The 19,053-nt window shown below is 39.5% G+C and overlaps 1 protein-coding gene across 1 annotated transcript in view; it reads right to left on the bottom strand.

Annotated features, from left to right (window-relative positions):
* Positions 1-479: 479 nt before the first annotated feature.
* The window catches only part of LOC121423296, a 39,096-nt gene continuing 20,522 nt past the window's right edge, over positions 480-19,053 (bottom strand). The window contains exons 2-5 of the mRNA XM_041618636.1: positions 18,204-18,401; positions 2,855-3,114; positions 1,721-2,019; positions 480-1,143 (exon numbers count right to left, since the gene is read on the bottom strand). Of these exons, the coding sequence (XP_041474570.1) occupies positions 907-1,143; positions 1,721-2,019; positions 2,855-3,071 (753 nt within the window). The 5' untranslated portion in view covers positions 3,072-3,114; positions 18,204-18,401 and the 3' untranslated portion in view covers positions 480-906. The remainder of the gene's footprint in view (positions 1,144-1,720; positions 2,020-2,854; positions 3,115-18,203; positions 18,402-19,053) is intronic.

The following is a 19,053-nucleotide window of genomic DNA, read 5'->3' on the forward strand; positions in this document are numbered from 1 at the left end:
CAATCATGGTTACCATAATGGTAAATTTACTATGATCGTATGAAGTCTTATAAAATGTGACCCAGATTCACCATTCAAGGAATCGCTGTAGTATTACTCCATGACAAACAGTGAGGGAAGTGCCTTTAACATGCCTGTATGGAATGTTCCACTTGGTTTTCTTAGGCTATCCTGTCAAGGTATTTGATACTACCCCACCAGGGCTCCATCTTACAAAGAGTTACGATTGATCCAATCTATCACTACTATGGAAAGCCAGCAACGTCAACATCTATTGTACGTTTGTTCACATTTTTTTCCAACTTTGATGTATAATCATACATTCATTGTTTTCTTGAAAATGCCCTGTGCTTCTCTTTGCAAACAAAGGACATAATTTGCGCAATTTTTTTTTGTAGAAAAAATTATGACATTGATGAATTTTCATAGTTACGATTGATCGGATCAAACGTAACTCTTTGAAAGACGGGGCCCAGATTTTTGCATTTCTTGTGTAATACAGAGAATTGGGGTGTATGAAATATCTTGGCAAGATAGCCCAAGAAGACAATTCAATGATATCCTTGAACATAGACTATTGAAGGTCTCGTAGAACAGTGCTGTGTATTTTCACTCTGCAACGTTCTGAGGGTTTGAGAAATATAGATATGTATTGTCAAATGCCCTTCGTGACAGAACATCCAAGAAATCCTTGTCGAAATTGGTTCGTCCTGAACTCTGGACAAACAACATATTTGCAGTTCTTTTTGTCAGCTCCGAAAGGATGAAACTGCTGTTGTCTTCACCATTTCATGACAAAGACCTCCCAGCTTATTCTTGTTATTTAACAAGAGTTTTCTATACATTCATTGTGTCCTTGAACCCTCCATGTGTCGCAAAACAAAAACTCCCGGGATTCTGGTTCATTCAGAGCGCAGGAACGTCCAAGGACTTCTTCTTGATGACGCTCATCTCTGCTGTTCTCCTGCCTTTCAGGATGTCTTTCAGGGGCATTGGATGATCGCTTGCTTCTTCATCTTCCTCCTCCTCCTCCGTCTCTTTAAATTCTTCCTCTTTGGCATATCCCACCATCAGCAGCATCATCCGAGCATAGTTTTTCGGCCAGCCCTTCCAAGACAAGCTCGCCAGAACAGTGAAGTTTTCCTGTTCACATTTGTGAAATTGGATTAGAAGTTGAAAAACATTAGTTGTTTGAAAATGGGTCTAAATGCAATGGAGACAGATTTAAGAAATTAAAATTTTCGTAGAAGTCAGAAAATGAAATAAGGTTTCTAGTACACAATAACACAGCATTTTGAAATTTATTGAACAATATAGAGGGGCATTTTTTTTGGGGGGGGGCCGGGGGGTTGTATTTTGGATGTCTTTTGGAAGTTTAGTTATAGAAATGGTCCAAGATTGAAATGATCGACCCCTTCCCCCTTATGAGATTGTAGTAGAGTGAAATCAGAAAGTGCAGTCACAATTCTTGCCCCTTCATGCCCTTAATAAGAAAAAGGTGGCATCCCCCCCCCCTTTTGTGTAAAAAAAAACAAATATTGGATTCACAAGGGCTGCTCAGAAATCCACCTTGATCTATGCATGGGCAGAAATATCATTTGAAAATGGCTCTTTTTGAAGAAAAAAAAATCAGTGACTTTTAACATTTTGTGGGTCTTCTTGCTCCTATTAACCCATGACACCCCCTCCCTTCCCTGCCGTTTATAGAAAAAATGTATACCTTCAAATCATGTGCTTCCACCAATCCCACGTTGACCAGTGAGCCTGCGCACATCGTGAAGAGAGTGTAGCAACACCAGCGGAGCAACGCCGAATCGTTGTACTTCTTCAGGAGGTCGGCGAGGACGGTGATCACGCCCATGGATCGGAACTTTTCCCCGTGGTCGCGATGACCTCGGTAGATCTCGCTGAGGGACCGCACGATCTGCGTACGAATCCTGATGCTGGTCTCCCGATCGGAGAGGTAGCTGAGCAGGAGGTCCAGGGAGGAAGCGGCGGCCTTTGCTGCGTCTGGACCACCTGAGCGATCCAGGAGGGGGTAAAGAAAGAGAGTAAATGTATGGGAAGGGTAGGGGAGAGGAAGCAAGGAAGGACAGGGCAGTGAGAAATGTGAGTCAGTGGGAGGAGTATCGGAGATGGAGTATCGGAGATGGATAAGAAAGAGGAGGGGATGAAGTGAAAAAGTAGAAGGGGAAGAAGAGAAAGAGGAGAACGAGAAAGAGAGCGAGGAGAAAAAGAACGAAGAAGAGAAAGAGGAGAATGATGAGAAAAAAGTAGTAGGAGGGTGAGGAGAAGAAAGGAAAAATAGACAGAAAAAGGAGGATAAAGAGAAGAAAACGTGGAAGAAATCGATGTATTATAAAGATATAATGTTAATGACCAAGCAAACAGTTGTACATATCTGTGGGTTGTTTGCCTGGGGCAGAAGCCAATCCGATAATTTGCCAGCAATATCATCAATCGTTTACAATTAGGCCTAAACTTAAAAAAAAATACGTAGCACAAACTCACACAATTATTTCAGATCTATTTTTTTTTATATGTTGCGGTTGCCGAAAGTAAGAACAAAACGTGTTTTAATTTTATGTGCCCGAGTGACACAATCATTTGCAGATCAAGATCTATTTGTTGTATGTTGAATAAAGTAGGAGCAAAAGAAGATGTTATCGTTTTATCTGCTAAAAAGTGTATGGGCCCCTCCCCCATTCACTCAGGAGGCGCGTCCGGCGCGGGATGAAGATTTAAACCCTGTCGAACATGGAGCGAAAAAAAAAGAAATCTTCATGCTCTAATTTGAAATTAATTCTAAGAATAAAAACAGAACGAATGATGATGATAATTAATATCGACATACCAGCCCAAGCTAGATGTCCTATCCTCCGGATGGCATCAAGCATAACATCCGGGTCTGTCCCTACTCCAAGATCCTTGCTGGTAATAAGAACCTCCCTCTTGAATCGGTTGGTTTCCCCCTCCCACTGGCTGTCGCCTCGGCCCTCTCCATGAGAAGCGAACGTGTGCCATGTCTTCTCCACTCCCTGGACCACGGCTCGTCGGACTGATTTGAACATGACGACGGATCGGGCGAGAGCAACCTCTTTGCGAATATGAAAACTGAGAAAATCGGGTATAAAATCATTCTCGAATGCGATATTTGCATTGATAATTTAAATTAGGGCGCGTCGAGGCTATATAATGTAAACGCGCATTGCGCGTGGGTCAACATAATAATTGCGCGCAATCAGGGGAAGCCCCTTTGGGAAGCCCCATCGACGTCAACTTTCACCTTTCCGCCCCCTATCCTAAGGGCCCGTCCCTCGCCCCCCCCCCCTTGTACCCGCTCTCATTTAATTTATTTTTCTAAGATTAACTGGACTACGTCGAGGAAAATGGTGCACAAGAATATGAAAAGGATGTGCAAGGAATGAGATTTCCCTTCTCAAGCAAAGCACGGAAAACCCTCTCATATTTAAAATAGAAAACTTTTCAAAAAGTATTGTAAATAGGCCTTCGACACCAATTTCATGAAAAGCAAAAGTGGTCAGGCACGTATGTTAAGGCCCTAAACCGCAAATTGCACCTAAACGGCAAATCGCCGCCTAAGCTTGTAGAAAAAAAGTATTTTTGAAACGAAGGACCTTGGATGAGTGGTTTCACTCCCCTGGTAACATTTAGTATTAAAGTTTGAAAATTTTTGAAAATAAGCTTCTATTACTACTACTACTACCACTACTACTACTCCTACTCCTATACTACTACTACTACTACTACTACTACTACTACTACTACTACTACTACTACTCCTACTCCTACTACTACTCCTACTCCTACTACTACTCCTACTACTACTACTACTAAAACTACAACTACTACTACTCTTACTGCTACTACTACTACTACTCTTACTGCTACTACTACTTCTACTACTGCTACTCCTACTACTTCTACTACCACTACCACTACTACTACTCCTACTCCTACTACTACTACTACTACTACTACTACTACTACTACTACTCCTACTCCTACTACTACTCCTACTACTACTACTACTACTACTACTACTAAAACTACTACTACTACTACTCTTATACTGCTACTACTACTACTACTACTACTACTCCTACTCCTACTCCTACTCCTACTACTCCTACTACTACTACTACTACTACTACTAAAACTACTACTACTACTACTCTTACTACTACTACTACTACTACTACTCTTACTGCTACTACTACTATCATTTCGTACTGATTATGACTATAATAATATGAGTACATGGCTTCATTACCCTCGTAACATTTTGTATTAAAGTTTTAAAAAGATTATAATAAATATTTAAAAAATTATTTATAGCGATTCTTTCTTTATTTTCCGCCTTTCATTTCTTCCCTTTTCCTTTTCCTTTGCTTAAACCTACAGGCGTTAGATTATACTAGGGGAGAATTAGGGATACACAAAAAAAAAACACACACAAAAAACGGCACTATGTACAGCCCAAGTTGCCCAACTCCCACCATAACCAAGAGTCCAAAACCAACAAACAAAAAGAACAATAATGATAGCCTTTTAGGGCCCCATGGGAGACCAACTTTATGTTGAATGAGCACCCTGGTAAAATATTTAAATAAATAAACAAATAAATAAATACGTGTATCAACAAAGGGATCAACAACAACATTTCTCATAAAAATGAGATCAGCGCCCTAGTTCTAATTCCTCTTCAACCTCTATCCTTCTGCGATTTATGTTTGCCGCCCTCTGTGTTCACGCCTCTTACGCGCACACAGTCCTTGTTAATATTCTACATGCTTAGGCGGCAATTTGCGGTTTAGGTGCAATTTGCGGTTTAGGGCCTTACGAAATAGTAGTAGTAGTAGAAGTAGTAGGAGTAGCAGTAGTAGAAGTAGTAGTAGCAGTAAGAGTAGTAGTAGTTTAAGTAGTAGTAGTAGTAGTAGGAGTAGTAGTAGGAGTAGTAGTAGTAGGAGTAGCAGTAGTAGAAGTAGTAGTAGCAGTAAGAGTAGTAGTTTTAGTAGTAGTAGTAGTAGTAGTAGCAGTAAGAGTAGTAGTAGTAGTTTCAGTAGTAGTAGTAGTAGTAGTAGTAGTAGTAGTAGTAGTATTAGTAGTAGTATTAGGAGTAGTAGTAGGAGTAGGAGTAGTAGTAGTAGTAGTAGTAGTAGTAGTAGTAGGAGTAGCAGTAGTAGAAGTAGTAGTAGCAGTAAGAGTAGTAGTAGTAGTAGTTTTAGTAGTAGTAGTAGTAGTAGTAGTAGCAGTAAGAGTAGTAGTAGTAGTAGTTTTAGTAGTAGTAGTAGTAGTAGTAGTAGTAGTAGTATTAGGAGTAGTAGTAGGAGTAGGAGTAGTAGTAGTAGTAGTAGTAGGAGTAGCAGTAGTAGAAGTAGTAGTAGCAGTAAGAGTAGTAGTAGTAGTAGTAGTAGTAGTAGTAGTAGTTTTAGTAGTAGTAGTAGTAGTAGTAGTAGTAGGAGTAGGAGTAGTAGTAGTAGTAGTAGTAGTATAGTAGTAGTAGTAGTAGTAGTTGGAGTAGCAGTAGAAGTAGTAGTAGCAGTAAGAGTAGTAGTAGTAGCAGTAAGAGTAGTAGTAGTAGTAGTTTTAGTAGTAGTAGTAGTAGGAGTAGGAGTAGTAGTAGTAGTAGTAGTAGTAGTAGTATAGGAGTAGGAGTAGTAGTAGTAGTAGTGGTAGTAGTAGTAGTAGTAATAGTAGCTTATTTTCAAAAATTTTCAAACTTTAATACTAAATGTTACCAGGGGAGTGAAACCACTCATCCAAGGTCCTTCGTTTCAATAATACTTTTTTTCTACAAGCTTAGGCGGCGATTTGCGGTTTAGGTGCAATTTACGGTTTAGGGCCTTAACACACGTAGCCAAGGCATGCCTCCCCTATCTCGCCATTATTGGGTAAAATGAGGATAAAAGGAAAGCAAAGGGACAAAATGAAAGAAATAAGGTTTGTGGGGTTTTTTCTTAAAGGAATAGAATCCCGGGGAGCGTTTCATGAAAGGGCTTGTCAGACGTTTTCTCCGACAAATCCCATTTTATCCGAAAGTTACTATGATAACAGTGCCTTTCAGGCAATCATAATCATGAAAAGTTGTCAGACCTGACAACTTTTCGGACGAAAATGTTGATGAAACGCTCCCCGGAACGAAACATCCCCCCCAAAAAAGGAATATAATTGCTTCCGCGCTTTGCGCTGGAAATTACAATAATCCATTACTCCTTTGTTTTCCCACACCCTTTCCCCATCCCGTCTTCCCCAGCCGCCTCGACTATAGGACTGGTGTATTTAATTCAAGGAAGTATTCATTCGGACAGAGAATAAAAATATATCGAGCCGAACTATGTGATTTTTTCTTTCAAATTGAGCACACAAATTTCTGGGCTTCTAGTCAAAGCGGATGAACTTAATAAATACTTGCCGTAGGCTACTTCATAGCCAACATAGGCCACTTCATAGCCAACATAGGCCACTTCTCTCGCTTTTCATCTCAGTGACGTAATGAGCCAAAATAATGAGGGGCGAGATATGGCGTATCGGGTAAAATTTATTTAGAAAAAAAATTGCAAGCGAGCGAAGTTAGCGAGCAAAAAGTCGACATTTTTTATTACGAAAATCCTATTCAGAAAATGATGTAGTTCACCCTTCTATATTCCCTTTTCTTTCCTTTTATATATTGTTTTTCTCGGCCGTGATCTTTTTTGGAGGTGAGGCAAGCGCCCCAAGCCCCCTCTCCAATCACTACGCCACCGTTTCAGCTCATTAACGTTGACAACCGTTATTTTTCAAGAGCCTATTAACAAGCCTTGACTCGATTACATAAGCTTTACGATAGAAAGGAAAAATAATACCGTGTCGTACAGGACACAAACAGGAAAAAAAACAATGAAAGCGTATGGAATCGCCCTCATTATGTGATGGGGCGGGTGACAAGGAAAATGAGATTATAATCAAAACTCCCCTATATAACGAGAAACACCCAAGCCCGCCCCATAGCTCGAACACGTGACATTTTACTCTACATGGCACAGTGACTCATTCATTCTCCATAAACAATAGTATCCATTCGAATAAAAATATAATCTGTATCTCCATTCGCCTTTTGTTTAAGGCGATAAGAGGTTTTGGTCAAGCACTGGTCAATTGGTCAGACATCGAATGTATTAAAGGAATCTTTGTTCATAATGAACTCACCAAGCGCGACATTGACGTCAGAGTCGGGCCTTCCCCAGGGTTCGATTACCAGAAAAACGAAATCCACGCCCACTCGACATGGTCCCTTGCACTGAATGGTCATCACGTAAAAACATACAAACAACGAAGATTAAAAGCTGGAACAATGATGACAATTGACAATGTTTTGAGTATTGATCACATACATTCAGGGGATGAGGGCGTGGGGGGGGGGGGCAAGTATGGGCAGGGGCACAAAAAAAGATACCTATCCATAAAAGCTCATTGCAATCGCTATTTTGGCCAACAAACAGAGAGCCATTTTTAAAAATACCCTGCAAATACCACTATCAACATTCACCGTCATCATCATCAACCCCCCCCCCCGGGGGGGCACTCAGTATATAATGCATAGTGGGTATGTGCCGCGGAGGGGACCCCCATTTTCACACTCAAATTTCCGTTCCAAGGCATAGCATTTTTGCCTTGTTGAGAAAAAGAACAAAGAAAGCCGCTCCAAGGCATAGCATTTTCTTCTTATCGAGAAAAAAGAAGAGGGAAATCCGCTCCAAAGCTTCGCATATTTTTCGTTACGCCGCTCCGATCGCATTGAATGAGTCGAATTTTGGTGAAAAGCGGCTGCAGAGCTCCCCCGGCGGAGGCCGCGCTAGCTGCATCATGCACGCATGACCGTTCCATAGGGATGCATACGCACTCACACGCTGGCGATCCGTTCCAAGGACCCCCGTTTTCACAAACACTTGTCGTTCCGAAGCCCGTTCCGAGGACCCTCCTTTTTAGGACCTACAATAAGCCGGCCGCTCCAAGGCCCCCGTTTTTTGTCTCGCCCGCGGCACACCCCCACCACATTTTTGGTCGAGTGCCCCCCCCGGCCCCCGACCACCACCACCGCCATCATCAGGAACCCGTTGCAGAAAGAGTTGCGTTTAAACGTAAGTCAAAAAATCAATCGCAAGTCAAAAATGCGCGCTGTTGATTGGTTGAAAATGAAACTGCGCATGATTTTTAGAGATGTGTTTGATTGCAACTCTTTCTGCAACGGGCCCTTGCTCTAGCATGCATTATCACCATTCTGAACCATTATTTTATTTTTAGGAGACAAATATAATATCATCACGACCGTACGCATAATTTTTTTGGGAGGAGAGTGGCAGGAACGCGTATAAATTTTCGAAGAAACTCAAAAGCGATGCCCCCTCCCTTCCCCTGAAATTCATATTGCGCTATTCTATGATGGCTTTTCGTCAAACTTATACCATTTTATGCTTCGCCAGTGTGAATTTCCTTGAAATTGAAAGCAATTTACTACCAGAAATCTGTAAAATATAGAAGAGAATTTTAAAATTCTAAATCATTGTCTGAAAATCAGACGAAAGATGAGACTGAAAAATAATCTTAATGTCAGTCTTACTGGGGAAAGGAATGATTTATAAGGATTTATTTCACCAATTTTGTGGGTAATACTCGTTTATTTTTTCCGAATATTCATTTATTGGGTGCAAAGGGGTTTAAGGCACTCAATTGAGTAGGTATAGCTTTCGACAAACTAAACTAGTCATGATATGTGAAAAAAGCATGCAGATTTATCACCATACTGTAAGCTCAAATATTATGTTTTAAAGTAGAAATAGTCTGTTCAGCATCCGAGGAGAAGGAATACAAGAACAGATGTGTTCTTTTTTTTCACGACTGTTTCAGAAACGGAGTATGATCTTTTTTTTTGGGGGGGGTCATACCATGGCACTGACGAAGAGTGTGACTTTACCTTTTGTTTCTTTACTCCGCTATTCATTTGTGATTTTCGTCAAACCTATACCACTTTCTGCTTCGCCGTTGTGAGTTTCCTTTTAAAAACCCAAGAATGAAAGAAATTTACAACAGGAAGTTTGCAAAATATGGGAGAGAATTCAAATACTCACTGTCTGGAAATCAGACTAGTTAGTGTGACGAAAGATGAGACTGAAAGATAATCTTGATGTCAGTCTTACTGGGGAAAGGAATAATTTATAAGGATTTATTTCACCATTTTTGTGGGTAATAATCGTTTGTTTTCTTCCGATCTGGTGCGGGTTTGTGTCCCACGTGGGAGCGAGGGGCAGTATTTGGGTTTCCACTGGTATTTTGGGGAGTGGAAATGCTCACGAACATCTCTTCGTGGCTAGAATGAATTGCAGTACACGTAACCCAAAATTTTGATTTATAACGTTCAAACAAGAACGGTGTAAACAAACTTCAATATCAAATTATTCAAGAAAAATACATAAAATAATTCTTAACTTATTATTTTTGTACATTTGTTTCTTTACTTTCAGTTCTTCAATTATTTTTTCCTTCACAGATCGATACATGTGTATCGTCACATCGTCAAATCATTATGTTGAAGAAAATTATAGGTCTCTTAACTTTTTCATTAACGCCAATAAATATTGTTGGTGACAATGATAAAAATCATGATGAAGAGGAGACTCAGGGAAGAGATAATTGGCTTTATACTCGCGGTGATGGTGACGAAGATTGTAGTACTTTAGTAATGGGATGATGGTGGTGGTGATGATGACGGTAGTGGTGACGATAGTGGTAGCAGCTTAAGATGTTGTTGGTGGTGATGATGACAGTGGTGACAATGCGGTAGTAAGTTAGTAGTTGGATAGCGATGATGATGACGAAGGGTGGATGGTGGTGATGGTGACGATGATGGTAGCATCTTAGTTACGGGATATTCGTGGTGGTGATGATGATGGTGATGATGACAGTGGTTGTAGGTTAGCAGTGGGATGGCGATGATGGTGACGGTGACGAAGATGGTAACATCTTAGTAACGGGACGTTAGTGGTGGTGATGATGATGACAGCGGTGGTGGTGTTGGTGATATTGGTGGTTGTGATGATTGTGACGATCATATTAGCAGTCTAGTAATCGGATGTTGGTGGTGTGGTGACGATGGTGGTGTTGAAAAATGATGGCAGGATATTAGTATATTGGGATAATGGTGATGGTGACGATCGATGGTGTTGGTGGTGGCGATGATGCCGACCGTGGTGGCAAAAATGATGGTAGGAAGTGAATACAGTAGAATATTGGTGGTGGTGGTGGCGAAGATGATGATGATGGTTGTGATGGCGGTGATGATAGTGATAGTAGGTTAGCGGGATAGTTATTGAGGTGATGGTGACGATGACGATAGTAGTAGGTTAGCAGTGGGAGGATGGTGGTGATGATGACGATGATGATGACGACGATGATAGTGGAATGGCATCAGGATAGTGATGAGATGATGATGACGATGATGGTATAGGCGTTAGTATTACCGATATAGCAGGGTTACCATAGTTGTTACCAGGTGCAGAAGGAATTGCGTCAAACACACGTGAGAAAAGCCAAATGGGCAATTCTAATTGGTTTAAAAGCAAGATAAGTTCGATTTTTTTGGGACTTGTGATTGATAGCAATTTTTTTTCAATCCCCCCCCCCCCATGCCTGTCTGTGGTGGATGCATGTCTACTGTCAAGGACTCGAGGTCATTCGATGAATCCCCCTTCGGATTAATTCTACAGACACGAAATCTAATGATCATCCATCTCTGTAAGACCCAACCCCTAGCGTCCCAAAGTTAAAGACCAAGTCCTCCCCAAATAAAAGTACCATGAGTTGAAGTTAATGTAGCCTTATTTTCTGATTAACTCGTTCAAAATTTGGCATGTACTCTACCATAACAATGTGTAAATATCATTATTCACATATGGCTCTGTGCTTGAAATTAACTGAGCGACAATTATGACTTGCCCATAGACATATCCCACTCTCTTTAAAAATCGCTTTATGTACAACCTTATGATAAAGTCTCCTGTTTTAACGTTGACAGATCTTTCCTAGCCCCATTCTCATATTTCTGGGTTGGGCTACGAGTACCAAAATCTTCAGGGTCCATAATATGCATTTACAAATAATAGACCGCAGGGATTAAATATGATAAGGAAATGAAAAGAGAAAATACTCAGACGCAAATGGAAGGATGTTAACATCTTGACCCATTCTGATTGCCCAAGTCATAAAATGGGAAGTTCGGGGTTCTTTTGGGACATTCTGTCCTCTGTCAAGAATATCTCAAGGAAGGGATGGGCCAATACAATATTTCACCACGGATTCCGAATAACCATCTATTGGATGCCAACAAGTTTAAGGCACTCAATCGAGGAGGTTATACCTCGGTCACATTTGCTCTACGGCAGCAGTACGGGGAGTCGAAAACATCCGTTTTGTAATTTTTTTTAATAAAAATGAATAAAACGGCTGTTTCCGACTCGCCGTAATGGCCGCCGTAGAGGAAATGTGACCGATGTATTAGCTTTGGACAAACTGAACTATTCATGATTTGTGATTGATCGGATCAATCGCAACTCTTTGTAAGACGGGGCCCAGGTGTATAAAGAAGTGTAGGCGTATCTGGTAGCAACCGTCCAAGGCTCGGTGTCGCCACTAACGCTACATTAAAATGTAAATATTCTCCAAAGATTTTTTTTAAAGGGAATAATTAGCAATAAATTAAACACGCAACCAGGGCAAGTTTCAGCAAACGTCTCTGTGCGCGCAGGTAAATGATTTTCATCTGATTATTATCATTCGTCGCCCCGTCCGGGTGGTTCGGTCATGACACCAGGTCGGCACCGCTTTGAATGATATGGAAGGTTAGTCACGTGATGATAGGTGACTGACTGACCGCCAACCCCTTATTTCTCATCCCCTTCCCCCTTCTTGCCCCCCCCCCCCCTCTCCTTACCATCTCCTTGCTACTGCTGGAGATGTTGTTGAATTTTCTCATTATCATCTTGAAAAGCATACATCCAACAAGCTGTAGTTGTCGTCACGTAGCTTCATTTGCCCCCCCCCAAAAAAAAATATACGAATATCTCTGAATATCAATATGAGGGAAAACGAGGATGTTCGTTGATTTTATTGCTCCTGAACATTGTTACAAATTCTTAATGATGGTAAATTTATACAATAATGAACAAATAGCCAAATGAGCAGATGCCCTAGACATGTATACGTATTATGATCCATTACCTTTCTTAATTCTTATTTTCTTCTTACCTACTCCTCTAAACAATATCCTCTATAACAATGCTCGTCGTCGACACTGTCGCCGCCCTCGCCCTCTTTCTGCTTCTTGTTCTACTTCTCCTGTCTTTTCTCGTTGCTGTTGTAGTTCTTCTTCCCCCCCCTTCTTTCTTCTTCATTTTTCTTCTCTTCCCTTTCTTTCTTCTTCTTCTTCTTCTCCTCCTCCCCTTCTTTTTTCTTCTACTTCTTCATCTCTCCCCTTCTCTACCCTTTTTTTCTCATCACTTTCTCACATCACCCCTCCCTCCCCCCCTCCATCTCTCTCTCATGACTCCCAGTGGACCCCCGATGGAGCCGAGCAGGCTAGTGAAATGAAAGGTAAATAGTCGGTGATATTTGGAACTAAATCCTCGCCCGCTGTTTATCACTTTACAGCAGGCAGGTGAGTTACCTTCCTCTAAAAATAAACCAAACTTTGACCGAGAAAGAACGAGTTCAGACTTCAAATAAATTTATAATTCGAATGAACGAGGATAAAAAAAAAACGTTTGGTGGTTTTTTTTAGCACCAGTCCGGTATTTACATTGGTCCACACCAGAGAGGCATTGAAACAACACCAGTTAACACTAATTGGTGTTGCTTAAATTAATGCCAAATTGGTGTTAGCATATCGCCAAACCGGTGTTGTTTCAACACCTTTCTGGTGTGGACCGATATAGATACCGGGTTGGTGTTAAGTTAACACCGTCGTTTTGCAGCGTACCGTAAGGACAAGTAGTATTGTGTTCCTGAATATACTGACTGTTATTTTATTTTAAATATTTAATCTATTCATGTTGATGTGGCAAAGGCATTTCCCCGAAAAAAAAGAGAGGAAAAAAGCAGGCCTATGTCCCTGCGTATAACAACGACCAGCAGCCAGTCTGAAAATTCATTATAGTCTTGATTAGTCAAAACTGTCGCTGTCAAAGACATCCATACTAATTAATTTCATGTTTTAGTGCGATTGATCGATATGAATGAATTCCCCCGTCCAGAAGTAAGAAGATAACATTACATATCTTAGTACACATGAGCATCGCAATTGGGCGGTGAGACTTTTAATGAGCATTCCACACTGCAGAAACTCTGGTGTTTATTTAACACCAGCCCGGAATCTACACACCAGAGAAGTGTTAAACAACACCAGTTTCGTTTTAGTCTAACACAAGATAGCTGTTTGTACAACACCAGCAATCAGTATTAAAACAGAATCGGTTTGAATCCAAACTGGTGTTGTTTCAATACTTCACTGGTGTGGACATAATGATTCCGGGCTAGCGTTAAATCAACACCGGAGTTTTTGCAGTGCACCTGAAACCTACAAAAAGACTGCACTAAATCTTTAAATTTCAATTTTAAGATAAAAACAAAATCACTTGGTCGCTTCACCTGCTCTGTAAACCGAAATGAATTTTCGTATATTCTGGCCCCTATACCCCCATGCCCCATCTGATGGCCATGCCTGGGCCTATATGAAGCAAGCCTTTACTATCTTATGCCCCTGCTTGAGGGGACATATCAAAGGTTGTTGATCGTTACCTTGGTGACGATGACGTCACATGGTACCTGGGCAATAAGGGGTCAATGACCAGGTATCACGGTGACACGCATGCGCAAATACTCATCACCCCCAATGGACCAATTACAGGCTCATAACTAGTTTATAGCTATATATCGTGACTTTGAAGACGACAGTTAGTTTCACAGAAGTGACAATTAACCAGGGCTCCCCAATGGACTTGATATTGGTTATGCCGAAAAGTTTCTTGTTTATGTGACATGTAAAAATTATATTTCTTATTTTAATCATTAAGGGGGGAAATAAGATGCGGTTGTGATGGAATAAAAATTACGAGCATGATGATGTTATGTGGCTTTCAAAGCGATGAGAGGATTTTAATTGGATTTGGGTGAATAATGTTGAGCTTTTGGTGTATTGGTTAAAATTCTTCTACTGAAATCATCTTTTGATAGAGTATTTCTAAACCTAGTTTTTTCTGACTTCGTTCATGTTGATTTTGAGTAACTTACATGTTCCAACATAAAGCATCTGGACTTTCATTGTTCAAGCTTCGACGTTATATTTTTTCGAGTTGATAATTTATTTTTCGTTCTTTGTTCAAACAATTTGACCTATCCATAAAAGAATTGTGATTATGCTCGTTGTATTATATAAAATATTTTTGTCCTGAATTCTATCAGTATACGTCAATGACTCATATATAAATCTTAAAAATATTAAATGTCATTACGAACTACTGTTACCGTATGCGCAATGTCAAAAGAAGCAGTAATGTTATCACGGTTTTAATAAAGATGGCAATTTTATGCAAAAGTAAATTGAATTACTATGTTTGTTTATTTATTGTGTTATTTCAAGTTATAATCATCTATTTCATTTGTTTAGTTTTATTTCCTATTGGGGAAGGGGGGGGGGTCCAACAATGAAACGACAAGCAGAAATACTTTTCATTTCTTCCAAGTTAAACCTACAGTATTGATCCATTACTACTTGCATTGGAGTCGTCATTTAATAAGGCCCTGTAAATGAAAATTCATTTCCACATGAAACACCAAAAATCTGCTTAAAATTACAAATTATAACACATTTTGGTTCTCTAACGAGAATGAGAGAGTTGTAATAATTCATATTGCAGGGCACTGGGAACGATTGTTTTTGCTGGGAGTGCTGAAGTAAATTTGAAATTTGACAAGGAAAAAAAGGTTGTTTTGCTCCCAACAAATTTAACAAGCCCCCCCCCCAAAAAAAAGGGGGGGGGGTAACTACAAAATGAAGATTGTGTGTTAGTCTCAACAAATTTGACAAGCAAAAAAAAAGTTTCAACACATAATGTTCGTCATTTTCCATACATTTCTCCATTTTGACACACCTACCAAAATTTCAGGGGGTGCTTCAGCTCTCCAAGCACCCCTGCTTCCTACAGGGCAATGTTATACATGTTATATATATATATATATATGGAAGAAATATAACCGCGTAATTTGAAGTCGGGTTGAAAAATGTGCTGAAATTATGGAAAGCCAAGTATTGACGCGTTGTATATTTCTTATGTTTACTGTGTTTTTTCCTAATTCTTTAATGGTGAAGATAGCTATCTTATTTATCCTCCCCAGAAGTTAATAATAATTCGAGAGTCAAATGAGCTGGTAAATTGAACTGCATACATTCGTAATTCCGAAGCTTCGTTATTCCGAAGGTTCGGATATTCCGAAGCTTCGTTATTCCGAAGCTTCGTATTTCCGAAGGTTCGGAAGTCCGAAAACGAAATGAGGTTCGTAATTCCGAAGCTTCGTTAGTCCGAAAACAAAGTGAGGTTCGTAATTCCGAAGGTTCGTTAATCCGAAAACAAAATGAGGTTCGTAATTCAGAAGGTTCGTTAGTCCGAAATTGCAATATTAACGAACCTTATTCCGTTTTCGGACTAACGAACCTTCGGAACAAAGAACCTTATCTCGATTTCGGATTAACGAACCTTCGGAATATCGAACCTTATTTCGTTTTCGGATTATCGAACCTTTGGAATAACGCTACAAATGTTCGGATTAACGAACCCTTTTACGTTTTCGGATTAACGAACATCGAGGTATAGGCAATTTACGTGTTTCGGAATTACGAAGTGTAACCAAATTGAACATCTACTGCTTGAAACGTATGTAAAAATTGACTATCCATAGTTAACAACAACTTTAGACCACAGATTGAATTGAACCTGACGGGCTGAAGGGTCTTTACTTATCTGATAAAGGGGGCATAATAAGCATTGAAGTTAGGAAAGAGATATGGGGAAAATATTCTAGAAATCTAAATTGGATGGTCAAAGTCAAGATCATAGTGAATATAAAAAAAATCAAATGTCAGGGAAGTAAAAAAAAATAATGGTCTTAGGTTAGCATGTTCTTCATTCTTTCTAAAACACAAAATTCGACTTTTCCTGCATGACCAATTGTCCTAAAGTTTTCTTTATTTTTTTGCTCGCTTTTGTTGTTATTTTTGCGCGGGGAGGGGTGGTTGCTTTTTTAAGAATACGATGAGAAATACAGAAAACTATAATGATTCTTACAGGATAAGGCACCACACGGAATATTTCATGGATTCGAGTTTCAATCTGTTATTTCAATTATGATTTTGTGACGCACGTTATAAGTGGATCAATTGCTATAAATGGACAGAAAACGAATATAACACCTGATCTGTGAGGTTAATGTGAAAAGGAATAATAACATTGTCTTTGAAAATTATGATTTTCGATTATACCCCTTTTAGGCTGCCCTGGCGTCCTGTCATCGCCTGCTGGGATATCATACTGTTTGTTTAGCTTGCAAATCCAAACCAGTCTTGATTCTCGCGTCGTAAATGTTATTTTACAAATCCTGAAATCCTCTTTAATAGTTTAAGGATGAAATGTATTAGGAGAGGTGCTCAATTGCGTCAAATATGCAAGGTGATTTCTTTTTCACAATAATTTTCTTCTATAAAGGCATAAATGTTTGAATTATTTCATTGCAATCTCGTCTACACTTTAATTGAGGAACTAAAAGGTCCGGAAATTAAATTATGACAGTGCTATAATCATGAATTCGTTAATAGGCCACATCAATTTGTATTGAAAAATAGATTTTTCTTTTTCTTTTGAAATAATATGAAAAATCCTTGTTTGGTGTGAGTGGAAATTAATTCTCAGACACAATACAATGAATACTGTTGTTTTGAAAAGCCTGTATTGCTAGTGCTAGTATTAAGGAGAAAATGAATTATCACCATCTAATAGATAATATGTGCAATTGCACAAGAAGGTTTCACTGGTATACGCTATACTTTACCATATGTAATACAAGGTCTAGCAAGTGGACATTTTCGTCAGTGTTTTAATCAACAGTTGTCCAATCATTGTTCGTCAAAATATGCTTGACTAACTATTTCACAATGTATATCCAATACAGTGTACCGGAATCGGTCAAACATTAATGTCATTCATTTCGACTGTCATTTTGCAATGTGGCTTTCTGCTTTCCCAATTGACGGCGTGAGGAAATTCAACAGTCAACAAAATTTATTGAATCTGAATCTATAACTATGTTTGTTGCAATTTTGATGTTGAATAGTTAGGTGGTCTAATAATGAGCCTATTTTATATGAATGGAATTGATGGTCATTGTTGTCGAAAACTCTTCGGTTGTGTCCACGTTCAAATATTTCAGAAAAACTCATAATTTATCTCCTATTGTTACTCCACGACAGTCAACAGTGATTTTAGTCGGCACATATAGGCCTACAGGTATGATAGCATATAACAGAATACGTGATTGCGAAGACACAGTCTGTTTCATTAAGAGTTACAAATATGTTAACTTTGTCATTATAATAACCATGGTAACAAGACTCAGCAACCAATCACAATCGACGATCCCAGGACAGTTCACATCATGACATCCAAAAATTTGGATGTCCTCATGAGATGGGCACTTAGATCAGAGTCGTCACCATGCCAAAATATAGTTTGGCGCCATCTAGCGTTGCGGTTATAAGACGCCGAACTTCATGTACCGTTTTTCTCCAATGATTTTTGGTCCACCCCTTCACTGTCATCATCACCATCGTAATCATTATCACCATCGTCGTAATCATTAATATAAAAATATCACTGTATCAATATCATCTTCGAAATCGACACCATTATCTTCATTACTTTTATCATCATTATCGTCGTCATCATGTTCACCATAATCGTCCTTGTCATCATCATCACCATCAACGTCATCGATATCATCATCGCAATCATCATCGTCATCATCATCATCACAATCATTGATTATTTATTATCAGGATCATTAAGATCATTATCCTTTTCATTATCATTTCACTATCGCTTTACCTGTGACGTTCTCACAGCCGAAGGAACCCGGATGATTCTGATATGTCCGTATATGGGTCGATTACGGGAAGATTGATATCGGTCCGTGAGAACAACGTCGATGGATAGGATGGATTCCGGGTCAAGCCAAAGGTCAAGTCATGGTCACACAGTCACATCCTCCCTGACTCTCTGTAGAATTCTGTTAAAATCTTTAACCTAAAGATAAACAGAAAGAAAGATAGAAATATGAAAAAATTGAATGATGAATAATAATATATTCCGCATTTATATAGCGCTTAACACATCAGAACGACCTCTCTAAGCGCTTTACAGATATATTATTACCCCAGTCATTGGATCTTTGCATGCCCGCATACAATGTATGCACCTTCTCCACTCCCTGGAGAGCATTCCAACAAGAGTTCCAAGACTCAATTGCTCATACTGCATATGCTTTCGAATCCTGAATAGAAATATAATGTGAAGATAAAAAGGAAAAAGAAAGATAGAAAGACAGAAATAAAATAAAATAAAGTAAGAGAGAATGAAATAGAGTATAAGAGAGAGGGGGTGTATAGAGGGGGGGGGGGGTAAAGTGGAAAATCGTGAAAACTAGGCCTATATTTTTCTATTATGTGTTAACAAAAAAATTGATTGAATATACTGCATGATCTATCAGTAAATGAATCATTTCAATAATATTGTAAGTTCTCCATCACGAGAACAAGTTTCCATACCCCCACACTCACACACATCGCACCTTTACCAATCACTAAGGGGCCTGACCAATCACTAAGGGGCCTGACGATGCATATGGATGCACTCTGCTGCGAATTAAACCACATCACCGAGCATGTAATATATGTTA

The sequence above is a fragment of the Lytechinus variegatus genome, chromosome 10 (assembly GCF_018143015.1).
Source record: "Lytechinus variegatus isolate NC3 chromosome 10, Lvar_3.0, whole genome shotgun sequence".
Taxonomy (NCBI): Eukaryota; Metazoa; Echinodermata; class Echinoidea; order Temnopleuroida; family Toxopneustidae; genus Lytechinus; species Lytechinus variegatus.